At 37.0% G+C, this 15,107-nt stretch overlaps 1 protein-coding gene across 1 annotated transcript; it reads right to left on the bottom strand.

Annotated features, from left to right (window-relative positions):
* Positions 1–288: 288 nt before the first annotated feature.
* Positions 289–15,107, bottom strand: LOC102219908 (solute carrier family 45 member 4-like). The gene is made up of 13 exons (XM_005804701.3): positions 14,974–15,107; positions 10,467–11,197; positions 8,496–8,684; positions 8,215–8,400; positions 6,429–7,096; positions 6,071–6,220; positions 5,691–5,939; positions 5,094–5,213; positions 4,856–4,955; positions 4,624–4,704; positions 4,063–4,193; positions 3,360–3,428; positions 289–3,254 (listed from the first exon to the last, which is right to left on the bottom strand). Exons 2-13 carry the CDS (start codon positions 10,705–10,707, stop codon positions 3,081–3,083), a joined length of 2,358 nt encoding a protein of 785 aa, XP_005804758.3. The 5' UTR covers positions 10,708–11,197; positions 14,974–15,107; the 3' UTR covers positions 289–3,080.

Below are 15,107 nucleotides of genomic sequence, written 5' to 3' on the forward strand. Positions count from 1 at the left end.
TAAAGCTAACAACGCCTTTCGCCAAACTGAAGCTACAGAAAATCCTACAGTCTGTAAATTAGTACAAAAGAAACACTTATAAGACATTTATATATTTAAAATGATAATACATATTACGTTGGTGCTGCAAAATATAGTATCTAAATGACGTTTCACGTAATAAAACATTTTACAGTCTCGCACAAGAACCCCGTGTTGATGAAGATTTAACAAAACAGCAGGCTGTACTGACTGAATGTGGCCTGTAGATGGCGACAGTTTATCAATTACATTTGAATTGGTCAATTTCTGTTAACTGAATAAAATGTGAACACATTGCAAATCAAACATAAAGCATTTCATTTTCAGTATATATACTACATGTCTTTCTTACATACAAACAAGCCACGAAGAAATGTTCATTTTAAATCATTTTTCATGATTTTAAATTAGTTTTTGTAAAAGTTTCTGATGAACAGAAACTTTCATGGACAACATTTTGGACTATAATAACCAATGCATTTGTCAAGATTTTGGTTCAAAAGATTGATGTTATAGATGTTCTCTAAACAACACATTATCAAAATATGCAGGTAAAAACCAGAGTTGTGAAAAGTTTGGTCAGGATTAGACTAATTCCTCATTTATGGCTACAAAAAATTACTGTTTCTCTGCGACTGGCTAAGGGACGTTTAGCCACATGTTTGAGTTTGCATACATAATTTTGACCTCACAACATGAAAGAAAATCCACTACAAATCAAAGGTTTTGCATCCAATTCTTAAATTTAAAACTAAGTTCAATCATTTGCACTATAAAAATTTTAAATAAAAACAAACAAAAAAATGTGTGACATTCGTGCACAGAACACAAGTCTGAAAACTTTTAACCATACACCACCATGTAGCTATTGTAATTTTTTCCAATTGTAAATGGAAAAAAAAAAGAAAAAAAGATTTGGTACAGCTTTAACTTATGGAGTTAGAAATGTTGACTGTGCCATAAAAGACATTTCTTGGAAATTGTAAAATGTTTATTTTGCCCCATATCTTTCCCCGTCTCAGTTTCTTGTGTAACAACAGAAACTGAAGAATTAACTGGACCACTGTTGGATTCATTTGTGATGACAGATGTTGCCTATTTATCTCCAGTTAACAGGACAATTTACAAAATTCTGTACATCAGCATACAGAACCAAAAATCAGTCTTAGAGAACACACAATGTGCTCATTTTGTAGATAAAAAAATATATATATATCAAAAAATAACTACTGCAATATACAAAGCAAGTAGTTTCACACTAATATGGGAGTTCTAAGATAATATGAAAAAAATCTTTGGAAAAATCGATAATTGAACTACCCTAAAAGCATTAAAAACATTGTTCCGTTTTCTCAGATTAAAGAAAATTTAAGTCCAAGTTTCTATACGTTATCGATAAGCTACTAAGGATTTTTTATTTTTGACAAAGGTGTGATGTAACCAAAGTAGAACAAAAGTGTTTTTGAATTGTTCATTACTATTAATCAACAGAAGATAACAGAAAAACCTTTAATGTCATAAGACAGGAAATCAGGTCTGATGTTTCTCCTGAGCTGAGCAATCATAATACTTTTAATTTTGCAGATGAGCCATGCAAAGTGATCCTCACTTTCATTCAGCACAGATGCTTGGGAATAATGCACCATGTGATGTTACAGTATAAATGACACAAACACTACTTCAGACTATAAAAATCTACTTTCTGAATTCACACATTTAATGATGTTCTGATGTAGCTCCACAACTATTAAATGCACTTTGGAAACTTAAAATAGTTTAATAAGAGCCAAATACCAAACATGCTTTCTGTATAATAGTGCATTTCTTTTTTTAACTTTCTTGCTCATTATTTTGGAGCAATGTATTCCCTGGTGTAGCTCTCTAACAGAGGACCAATTTACAGTGATCAGCTGATCTCATAAGCATGCACAACAGGGTAAAGGTCAGTTTGCTTTCAAGGAAATGCACAAAGATACAACTACAATAAATCCTACTCAGCTCCAATTCTCCACTTCCTTTCTGCTCATCTTCAAGAATATGGTTTACAGATTTGAAATCGACATTCAAAAATTTGCTTTTCTATAAAAAACTGTTCAAAATAGCCCAGCAATCACAATTTTATTTTACAAAACACCCTGAGAGATAAACTTTTAATCATCACAAATTTGATTTTAAAAAATGGAAATAACTCTCTGGAGGCTCAAATATGTTGCTTAAATGAACCATTATGGACACATTTATTAACTATAGTGTAAGTAAAGAAAAATCCTATGTTTGATTGTATAACACCTAAGCAACTAGAATAAACTCAAAAGGTTTGTACCTTTTGACATTTTTTGGCTTTTGTAAAATGGCAGTGAAATGTCCATGAAGTCCACCAAAAAGTGGAATAAATATATACATCTGTATTTAATCTGAAAATATGCAGGGTTGCACCAAGTATCCCTTCTACAGCATTATGATTGTCCATTTGGCAGTTTTGAAGCAGCAGCAGAGTAAAATGTGACATATTGGTGATATTTGGCACCATCCGAGTGGCAGCACTGTTAAAAAAATCAAAGTGCTTTGTGCTTCCAGTAGTCTGTACTAAATAAATTTCAACAGTTGGACCAGCAGCTTGGTCTTTGTTGTTCTGACTTACTGGCTAAACATTATTTTTCTTAGGGTTGAGGTAACAACTCCACAAACAGAGCAGCACAAGCAGGTATTGTTTTTATATTATTTCCTCCACTTCACATTTAGATTACATTAGTAATCCAAATCTACCAATCCTACATTTTTACTAGATGATATATCATCTTTCAGTTATGTTTTCCTTCTTTGTGTTTCTTTGCTGCTCCACATGGTACAGCCCATCACATATGCACACCAGCAAGGTTTGGTATAATTTACACATGATGCAGTTTTTGGTTGTTGAGTCAATCCATCATGGCAGTACTTTTCTACCCCTAGGCAACAGCGTCTTCTCTGGTTTGATCTGTGAAGTTGAGCAGAGCTAGTCTCTAGTCACTGGTCCTTTTACTATTCTGACCCTCCTCTCCAGGTAGAGCATCAGAGTCCTAATAATCTACAGAACTACTGTGCTCTGTGTCAGGATAAATTACTAGGAAACAAGCGGTGAGGAATCCAAGGAAGGAGCCGCCGGAGGCAACAACTGGAATGACACGTACACTATCGACAGCCTCAACTACAGATCCAAGAGCTGATGCAACCAAAATTTGACTGATGTAAACCTGAAAATAAAATAAAAACACAACATCACAGGTTAAGAACTTTAAGTGCAAAATCTTTATTTTAAATTCTGATCATTTTTAAGTGAAAGTAAAAACTGTACTTGCCTGGCAGGTTAGTATAGCACAGTCTATACCAAAGCCTCTTCGAGTGTTGGCTGGACTATGGTTAATGTACTGAGAAAGAAAAAAAAAAGGTCAATATTTATCTAAAGTCCTTACATTGGCTCCCTGCATGTCAGAAAATATACTTTAAAGTACGTTTATAAATCACTGAATGGCTTGGTACCAAGATACATTACAGATCTGTTGTCATTGTATCAATCTACCACTTGGGTCTTATGATTAAAGTCTACTCTGCAACCCCAAAATCAAAACCAAACATGAAAGCAGCCTTCAGCATTTATGCTCCACTATACTGAAATAACCTTGCAGAAAACTGCAGAAATGCTGAAACACTGAGTTCCTTTAAATCAAGTGATAAAACCCAATTGTTTTGCAACTCATGCAGACATGCAGTCTGTTTTAACCTCTCACAGCAACATAATGCCTTGCCTGTTGTTTTATTTTCTTTTTAATTGTATAATTTGAATTGCTACGTTGTTGATACGTGCCATAGAAAAAAATTGTCTTGCCAATCTTTAGAGAAAAATCTTGTTTTATTTTAAAACAAAAGTGAATCATAGAACTGCTTAGAGCTAAAGAAATTTAGACATTTATGTATAAAAAAACCATTTAGTTTTTAGGTTGAATAATTGTTTTTAAAATGTAGAATCAAAACAATGTGTGGTGAACTTGTTTCTGATCTTACTTCTTTGATTTCATGGTACTGTCCAAGTAAAGCGTAGGGACAGTATGAGATACTCATGGAGATGATTCCCATAGTACTGATCATCACCATGGCAATGTAAACATTAGGGAATATTGCCATAATTGCAGTTCCTAAAGAAAGAAAAACACAATGTAACAAAGATGTCAGTTCCTAATAATAATGTAATGCAACCAAATTTAGAAAGACTTTACAAATGGGTTTAATACAAAATAAGTGAGAATGTCAACATGATTATTTTATGTGTCCCATTCCCTTTGAGAAGATATTAGATCATTCAATCATCAAAAACCATGTCAAACCGAACCCAATCAATGTCTAGTTCCCACTCAACAGTGGAATTTAATAAAGGTTATGCTAAGTAACTGTTACTAATAAGTGCAACAATTTATCTGTAATTGTTGCTGCAATTTTGACATAATGTTGTACTTAAAAAAGTGGATGCTCTATAGTCCCACTCAGAACTTTAGCAAAAATTGAAGGATTTTGAATGAACACAAATACAAGTTTGAAGCATCATATGAAACTATGCTGCAGACTTACCTATTGAGAATCCCAAAGTTCCCACAACATAGATGATCCTAATACTCAGATCAAATTTATCCAAAGACTTCTGAAGAATAGCTGGAACAGGGGAGAAGTTTTTGGTTATTCAACACATTAAAGGGACAATAAAGGAAGCTTAACTGTATTATCTGCAACTTCCTTTTGTGTAATTTGGTAACTTGCTCAGTGCTCAGTACTCTCAAGATGAAAAACAGGGTTGGTGTTTTACCAGAGCAGACAGCAGCAGTTGCAGCATACACCACCAACCCCCAGCACCCCATCTGTACTCCTCTGTGATAGTCTTGTAGCTCTGTGGAATTGCCTGGTGCCTGACGAAAGCCGGACACAGGTTTTAATGCAAGGCAAAGAGACTAGATAGCTTGAATGGAACATAAATGAATATTAATAATATATGATGCACAATTTCAATATTCTATCTAAGAGAACAAAAAGACGTATGCATTTACCTTAGGATTCCCACGAAAAATGACCTGACCCATGAAGTCAGTGTAAAACACGGCTTCAGCTATAATGGAGAACCAGGTAAGGAGGTGACATACACACAGTCTCCAGAGCTGCTTTGGCATCTGCAGAACAGGGAAATAAAAAGAGTGACAATTAGCCTATAGCTTAAATCAGAGTTTTTACATTTTGTGCGCTCAAATTTTCATGACAATTTTTAAAGATTTAAAAACAAAACTTTAGTGTAAATCAATGAAAAGCATTACTGATGATCAGGCTTTAAATTCGGGACCTGTATAAATCAGAGATAACGGAACCGAAAGCCTAATAAATGGTGGAAAGCTAGTGATTAAATACATCAAAGAATGTACAAATGCAAGAATAGATGAATGAATGAATGAATGAGCGAACGATCGATCTGTGAGCTCTTATTTCCTTTCCAGACTTTGAGCATACTAATCTCGATTCCATACCTTTCCAGACCCATTTTAAACACTGACTTCTCCACAAGACAGGTTCCTTTAATGTACAACCACAAGTTTCCCTCAAATTTTGTATAGGTAACCTTGTACTAAAGTACAACAGTACAAAGTTTAGTTCACCTTGAACATGGATAGCCAAAGAAGCTTCACAGTTGTACCCCTCTCCATTTCCCCAACACTGCTGGAGCCTTCAGATGAAAGGCTACTTGCAGACAGCTGCCTCTTTCTTCTGTGCACAGGTCCCCGGATGCCTCGCAGATCAGTCAGACTACGGGAGGTGGTGATTGGCCGAGGGCCCGTGAGTCTTGTGCGTCTCAGTCTATAGCGTTGTAATGCCACTCGACCATAGTATGAAAATGTAAAGGAGGGCTGAAGATTAAGAAAGAACCAGTGTCAATCATGGGAATCAAAGGGAAATTAGATATTGTAATAACTGTCATTATGTAATAATAAACTAAATTCCTTAAATAAAACAGAGAAAATAAATAAAATAAGTCTACCTGTCTGTAGAAGGTTGCTGGATGTTGCCGTGATGAGACTGAAGTGTTGCCAGTGCGGGTCCCTGGTTTGGTGGAGGTGTGGCCTTTACCTGTATTCAAGGCTTGAGAGGAAGGCAAACCAGCACTGGTGCCATTAGCAGTTAGCTCATGCTAAAAGAAGAGAGAGGTGCAGAGGTACCAATTAAAAATCCAAACAAATGTCACAGGTTTCTACACTTTGCAATGTTAGTTTTCTGTCTAGGCAGAGTCGTACATACTAAAGTTAAGTTCATAAAGACAATTTACAAGATTAGCTATGTTCTCAAAGTGATTTTAAGTCAAAAGAAATAACATTTGTATTCACAGTGGATGATCTTACCCATCGTACGTGTGAATTCTCTGAGGCAGAACTGGCCTGAGGGACAAAAAGCTGGCCATTTGTTGGCTCCTTTATTTGAGGCACATCTGTATTTGTAGGCTCTACAAACACTCCCCCATTAGTGTGAGAGGCGGGGTCATTAGTAGGAGATGGCAACTTCATACCGGTGTCTGATGGCTTAAAGGCATTGTCCAGATCTTCTGGTATTAAAGGCACTTCAGGCAAGAAAATCTGCCTGTCTAGGTGAAGGTCAGAGTCTAACTCGATTGTAGCATCTGGCATGGCAAGAACTGAATCACTTTTACTCCGAACTCTGTCCACAGCTAGGAAATCCATTTCTGCTTCCTCGAGATGCATTTCTTTCTCCTCTTGGCAAGAGGCTGGTCCAAAAGCATCTTCCTCTGCAATTGCAATGTGACAAGGTCGTGTGCAGCCAGGCAGTTTTACAGACAACTGACTGGTAGACTCATCATCTTCTCCATCTTTCAGTTGGTTGGCTGAAGAAAAAGTCCTCTCAGGGATACTGAGCATATGCAATGTTACAGAAATAATAAAGATAACCCCAGCAAACAGGAACAAGACCTGTTCCTGTGACTTAAATGCTCTACCCAGAGCAGTGCCGGTCCAGTCAAGGCCTCCCAACATGTAGCCAACTGCTCCGCCAAGTCCTGGAAAACCAGAAAAAGCACAGTAAAGATTCCTGAAATAAAAACGTGACTTAAATTCACACTAAGATTTGTTCATGCTGACATATTACATTATAAAGAAATTAAATATTCTACATAATCCTAATATTCAAAACCCTTGGCCTTGCAAAATTATTCAAACTAAGGCTGCAACTAATGACTATTTTAGTAATTGGTTATTCTATCGATTATTCTGACAATATATATCCTTATCAGTTAAGCTCTTTTATATTAGAAACACATAAAAAAATGCAAATAAACTAATTATTTATTTTCAAATAAGAAAATAAACATTTTATTGCCTAAAACTCATCAATTCCTTTAGTTAGCATTTGGTCATTTGTATCAAAAGACATCTGCAGCTAAACAAATACTTCTAACATCAACAAGTGAAAAGCTCTGGTCTCTCGACTTATCAATACAAAGTTGGGCTAATCTATGACTAGTTTTTGTATTAACCCATTAATAATTGATAGCAACAGGTGCTTAGTTGATTGTTAAAAAATATTTTTATTTATTTATTTTGCAGAATTTAAACCTTGAGGAGTTTTGGGTAGAACACATTTTCAGACAAAGGTCTTATATCTTAATTACTGAGTGGGGTGTTCTTTCAGCAAATTTACCTTTTTGTGTCTGTATACTCCAATTAATAATTGGTAAATTAGTTGACAATTATTTCAGTAATTGGTTAATCATGGGGGCTGCACTGTGGCGCAGTTGGTTGCCTTGCAGCAAGAAGGTCCTGGGTTCGATTCCCAGCCCGGAGTCTTTCTGCACGGAGTTTGCATGTTCTCCCTGTGCATGTGTGGGTTCTCTCCGGGTACTCCAGCTTCCTCCCACAGTCCAAAAACATGACTGTCAGATTAACTAGTCTTTCTAAATTCTCCCTAGGTGTGAGTGTGTGTGTGCATGGTTGTCTGTCCCGTCTGTCTCTGTGTTGCCCTGCGACAGACTGGCGACCTGTCTAGGGTGTATCCTGCCTCTTGCTCGGAACGTTAGCTGGAGATGGGCACCAGTACGCCTCCTGACCCCACTAGGGACAAGGGTGTAAGAAATAATACCAAATAAAGTGAAATGTAAACGTGTGAGGAATGCCTTACCAGCAGACAGGCCATGTATATTCAGAGCCATGTCTTGCTCATCAGTATCAGCAACGTCAAGAAGGTAAGCCCTGATTGGTCCCTCAGAGGCATCAGCGCAAAAGTCCAGCACCACAACACCAACAACAGTAAGAACAATACCAATTGGCTGCTGCTTGGTGTTTGGGCTGTCACCAATAGAAAGGCCTGAAACAAAGAAAACAAAATATATACAAAGTGGATTAACCTGTAAGAACTGTAATCCTTGCAGAGGGGTGAGTTCGTCTGAGACTCTGTCTTACCAATCAATGATCCATTTAAAAATAGTGCCACACCTATTAGCACTCCTGTACAAAGAGCCAGAATGAATGGTCTCCTCCGGCCCCATCGCAGAGTGCAGCGGTCACTGGCAGAGCCAATCAGCGGGGTTAACAGAAGACCCAGGATGGGACTGAGAAACCAGGTTAAACTGTAATATTGCTCAGGAAGACCTAGAAAACACAAAGTGAAGTCACTCAAATAAAACAGTTCAGATTATGCCCAAAATAATACTTTACAGTAGAATCATAAGGCTTAAATTTTATCTGTTGGAAAGATCTAATGTGAAACGTTAAGACATATGTTCATCTTCTTTAGACACTTCAAAGTGTTAAAGCATTACATTTAGATTCTATATTCTGCTTCAGTCTGTAATATCACAATATTATTGGAAGGAAGTGTTTAATTTTTACAACTATGCCCATTTCCTGAAATGACTGCCTTTGGAAGGAAGTTATGAAAAATATATTTAGTACAGATTGTCTATCATTTTAATTTGGAAAACCACCAATATAATAATATATGAAAAATATTTACAGCACTGAAAGAAAACTAGGGGTGCACTGATTTCCTTAATTTTGGGAGATCAGTGATCGGCTGATTAACATATGAAGCCAATCTTATCTAGCTTGGCAAATGTGTAAGAATCAAACTCTGTCCTCTTTTGCTCTCCGGTGGGAAAGGTTTGAGTGACAGACTGACCTACCAAGTTATGTCCACACGTTTACAACTAACAATAGTGACCCCACCGCTGCCAACTCAACAACTTTCTTACTATTTTGAGCAACAATTCAGACAAAAAAATTAGTATCGGCCAAAATTGGAATCGGCAGGTTAAACTTTTTAAAAGATCGGTAATCGGCGATCGGCCAGAAAACTGTAATCTGTGCAACCCTAAAGAAAACTGAAGACCTTTCTTTGTACAATGTGTATACTATACTTATTCACAAAAGAATGAAAAATTTTTGGGCAGTTTTAGACGTACCATTGTAAATCAAAAAAGTCTATTTGTAAATATACACAGCATTGATAGTATTTTAAGCAGATCTCTGTCAGAGTGACCTAAAAGTCTATCAATCAACCAATCTGAACAATAAACTATGCAAATGTAAAAGGTTAACTGACAATACCAAGAGAGGAAAAACATACCCCATCCCCCAAAATAAAAAAAAAAGTCATTTATTTAAATAAATTGCCTTAAAAAAAGCACAAAAACACAGTAAATAAAATTTAATACACCAGAAGAGTAGAACACTGGGAACCTGAAATGTGCTGTGTTACACATTCTTGGCATACCTGGGCAGGGGAAACTGCCTTTGTTTCATTTCTGCTATGGTGGCAAAGTTGACATCCAACACCATGCTAAAGCCCCTCAGTGGGTACTACTGTTACATAACACAGAGGTGCAGCTTGGGAGACACGACGGAAACATCCAGTCTAATCCAATGACAACAAACTGCAAAATATTTTTCCAGTATCTCCTGAGAACTGTTAATCATGAAGACTTGTGTAAAACTCAAAGCATTCAAACCCAACCACTCCAATGAAGAAAATGAACAAACACCACCAATATGGCTAACTGTGGGCCAAATTGGTTTAATGTCCTGAGAATGTTAGAGGAATTTGGTCACAATTAGGTCGTTGAAATACGTAAAAAAAAAAGATAGCTGCAACTTTTGTCAAAATAAGTTTAAAATAATCGCATCAACATTATACTGAAGCAGCTGTACTAAGCTACTTGAGCAGAGCGAGTCTAGTAACTTTACCCACTGCAAGATTGGACTTGTAGAAAAGTACCATGTGTGCTTTGCATCTTTCAAACCAGTTCAGTGGCCAAACTACATGAGTACAGGTTCTATGGGTAAATTAAAAATTTTTCTTCTCAACTTCATAATACATACTCACTTAATATGGCAAGACAGGAGTGTGACTTTAAGAAAGACAGTATTGCTTACCTATCTGTAGAAGAACTGGTGTCACCAGAGCGGTTTCCATGGCGTAGCAAAACTCTCGTCCAAACATCACAGCAGCATGCATGACCCAGCGATATCGAGGAATCTGAACTGCTTTTCCCTCCTCCTCTTCATCCTCACTTTTATTATCTTTCATGACTCTGTTGGGCTTTCTGTCATCAGGAAGGTCCAGGGCCTTATGTTCCTCATCTTCTCCTCCCATTTCAATTTGGTCTGACTTCATTTGAACTGTTTGTGGTTAGTTTCACAACTTCCTTCAAATCCCAAGAACTCCACTCTTTTAGAGGAATCCAAAAGAATTTTTAAATGATAATACTAAAAATACACATGTCCATAGCACTACTCTTGCTCAGTTATTGAGTAGGAATAGTTTATTTTTCTAAAAATTACACGTGTAGCATTAAGAAATACTGAGTTAAAAGAAATGAATCATCATTGTAATGGAATAAATATGCCATGAATAGTGATTAGACATGTAGCCATTACACTGATATAAAATCAGCAAAGATGGTTCTTAAGTCCAACTGCAAAGTGATGGAGACCCTAAAGGTCATTTGCAAAAAAAAGTAGTAAAGTAATAATAAATAAATAAAAAACTTGAAAAGAAGTTGTATTCTTATTATTTCCAGTTGTTTTGCTTGTAGAAAACCAGGTAAAGAATTAAAGGGTTTCCAACTTTGTGTAGATCTACCTGGACAGGAAATGGCAGATGTCTGGAAAAAACAAAAGTCAGTTGAACCAGTGACAAGGGTCAACATATAACAGAAGATAATCTGTAAACACATTGTTTTTACACTACAATAGGTGAGTGCTGACCTTTTAAACAGAATCCTTGCAAAAGCTTTTGTATTTCTGAACGTATTCACATTTTTTCCTGTAGCAATTATATCTTTCATTATATTTTAGTGGATTTTTTGGTGATGCACCAATACAATGTAGTACATCACTGAAGCAAAAGAAAAATATTTTTTACAATGAAACATTTGAGAAATGTGGAATGCATGTTTTTTCTAATTCGATGCCCTAAATGAAATCCTGCAAGATCACTTCCAGACGTCACACAGTTAGTAAACATAGTCCAGATTTTATTCTCACAAATACAGCTGTTTCCTATATGCAAAACTGTCTTTGCGAATAAGAGTTGCAAACAACACTGAGGACAACATCCCTACAGTTTCTTCAGCAGGAACACAGGAGGTAGTCGGAGTTAATTGGAAGATGGATGAAATTAGATACAGGGCAATACTGAGAGAAATCTTCTTAAAGGCTGCATAAAACTTGAAACCGTGGGGGAGGTTCACCTTTCATCAGAAAAATGATGCTAACCTTACAATAAAAGGTACAATTATTTAGATATATCTTTGTTTGAATGAACCAGTGAGTCAAAATCAAAATCCAATTAAAAATCTGTGGCAAGACTTAATTCTAATACGACTGCTCTTAAGTTGTCTTGTACAGAAGAACGAGCAAAAAACTCTATTTCTAGACTACCAAAGCTAATAGAGAAGAAAATACATTTAAGTGCGCAGTTGCAACATGTGGTAATGTTCGAAGGGTGCGACTACTTTTGGAAGCGACTGTCCCTGAAAGCATCAGTGTGTTCTAAGTATTTTTATACTTTTGGCTTCCATAATCGGAAGTCCTCTGAGGTTTAGAAAAATGTAGCCCTGCTCTAAAATAGATGACATAAAATATGATGCAAATCAATTTTGGGAAAGAACTGGATATAGCCAAAAGTTCAAGCTTTTTTCCCATGCATAAACTTGAGATTGTCTTTCTACAGACTGTAAACTCAAACAAAAGGCATCAAACCATAAACCTGATATATGAAGCACAAGATTAACCCTCTGATGCATAAGTGGGTCCTTTTGGACCCGGTGAAGTCATCTTTTTACAATATCTTTGAAATGAAAAGTTTTCAACACTCTTTTCAAGTGATGAAAAGTTTTCATCACTTCATAACATGTATTGCTCAAAAAACATGTTATTGATATTATCCAATTAAAATTTTTAATTTACCTTTTACATATTTTAAGAAATATCATGTTTTATATTATTACCCCTTTCTACTATAAGTGCGTCCAAACTGACCCGCATTCATTTCCTAAGGAATTTAATGGGACTCTTTGTTTATTACCAACTGTGACTGTCAGGAACACATTTTTTGTGAACCATACACACTGAGTCCTAAGTGTCAGCCCTGAATAATAATATTTTACAAAGCAAGAACTTTTACATATAATTATTATCTTTATTTTTTACCTCACAAATGTGCGTGTGTGTGTGTCAATCATCAATATTGTGACAATGTTATTGTCACAAATCAACCTATCAGCCTTCTTCAAAGTTAGCTAACACCAGTTATCTAACCAAGCTAGCTAACATTACTGACTATACTTTATTGTCCATATGTATTATTTGTGTGTGTTTGTGTCGCTGTGTGTGTCTGACACCCTGGATGAGAAAACCAAAAGAGAGAGAATGTGTTGAATGGCATGCAAAACCTGTTGATCAATGTGTTCAAGGTTCTTTCTTTTATCATCTCAATAAATGAAATAAAAATTCATAGCTATATAAATAAATGCATAAATAAATGAGCTGAAAAAGTATAGAGTGCCTTCTCCGGGTCAGGGAGGATATCCTGCCCAAAGTGGAGCAGGAGATCAACAGGCGGATTGGCGCAGCGTCTGCAGTGAAGCGGGCGCTGTACTAGTCTGTCATGGTGAAGAGAGAGAATAGTCAAAAAGCAAAGCTCTTGATATACTGGTCGATCTAATTTCCTACCCTCATCTATGGTGATGAGTTTGGGTCATGTCCGAAAGAACGAGGTCACGGATACAAGCGGCTGAAATTAGTTTTCCCCGTACTGTGTCTGGGCTCTCTCTGAGAGAGAGGGTGAGAAGCTCAGATATCCAGGAGGGACTCCGAGTAGGACCTCTGCTCCTTCATGTCGAGAGGACCCAGTTGAGGTGGCTCGGGCATCGGGTTAGGATGCCTCCTGGACGCCTCTCTGGTGAGGTGTTCTAGGCACATTCCACCAGGAGGAGGCCCAGGGGAAGACCCAGGACACGCTGGAGGGACTATGTTTCTCAGCTGGTCTGGGAACACCTTGGGATTCCCCCGGAGGAGCTGGAACAAGTGGCTGGGGAGAGGGAAGTCTGGGCCTACCTTCTGAAGCTGCTACCTCTGTGACCCGACCCCGGATAAAAGGAAGAAGATGAATGAATCGATGGATGGATTGGTGAATGGATGGCTGAATGGATGGATAAATAAATGCACATACATACATACACACACTCACATGCCTGACACATAGAACAATAGAATACAGACAGTAATGTTAGCTATCTTGGTTAGCTAGCTAGTTTCAAGAAACATGCTCTTTATATTCACCCCCATCCCTCTCCCCCCACCCACACACACACACACACACACACACAACCCCTCACACATAATAGGCGCTGACATTGTTCCAACATTGCTCTTGTAAAATTGCTGTTGTTGTCACTTTGTTTTAAAAATGTTATACAAATTGTCACAAATTTTCTACAAATTGTTCTAAAAATGTTTTAAAAAAGTGAAAAACGAAAATATTTCAAACATGAAATAATTCTTGTGTGAAATAAAACACAGCAGAAAGTATTATACAACACATTATTTTGAATCAAAATGACAAAAATAGCATAAAAGCACATTGATTCTAACACGGGTCCAAAAAGACCCACTCATGCAAGACTGTATAGTCAATATGTCATGCATCAGAGGATTAAGAAACAAAAAATAAAACCGTACTAGAACACTGTCCATTGCGCAAGTGTTCACTGTTTAAATTGATTTATCTCAATGCTATCACGTACCTGGAAGGGCAGTGCAGGTTTAGCTTTGAGGATATTGAGCTTAAAGCATTTCTATTCTTTTGTGGCGGATACAATGTATATATTTCACACCCGGATGTTTCTGCTGACTTCCACACTTTAATCATTCCCTTTCACTGTGTGTCAATGTTTAAACTTTTCCACTACAGATGTGCAACATTCCAGTAGTTATTTTGCTGCGTGTAGAAACGAAACTCGTGTCCGTAAATATAACATACACATATCTTATAGAGAGCTCCTTCAGGTAAAAAAAAAAAAAAAACTGTCTAAAAGTTTCTTTTCCAAAGGGAATGTACTAGTTAGGAGCGCTTCATAAACTTGTCAAGACTTGTTTTGCTGGGGAAAAGAGCCTTAGAAAACTTTACTTTTAACTCCTGCCTCTCACCCCAAGTACACACAACGAGTTTGTAGAGGTTTTCTTTTTCCTCTTTGCTGTGTTTACATGGAAACAGGTAGAAACACCTCTCCGTAGGGACGCTGACGTTAACCCTACCTTGGCTTGCTAACGTTACCTTGGCGAGCTAAGCTGGCTAAAATATATCTCGACTGCAAGCGTTTAACGACTTAACACCAAAAGACTCTTTCCTGTGAAACCACAAAAAGATAGGACATACCTGGGAATTTCTTCCTTTTTTTTTTACAGCATAGAACTATTGCAGCATTTTGAATTTCTTTCCGCAAATGTGCCCATAAAAACGTCAAAATGGGGCTAGCGTCATGGCTAAGCTTCTCCAGCGAATTCAGTGAC

Source organism: Xiphophorus maculatus, chromosome 3, assembly GCF_002775205.1.
Source record: "Xiphophorus maculatus strain JP 163 A chromosome 3, X_maculatus-5.0-male, whole genome shotgun sequence".
NCBI classification, from domain to species: Eukaryota; Metazoa; Chordata; class Actinopteri; order Cyprinodontiformes; family Poeciliidae; genus Xiphophorus; species Xiphophorus maculatus.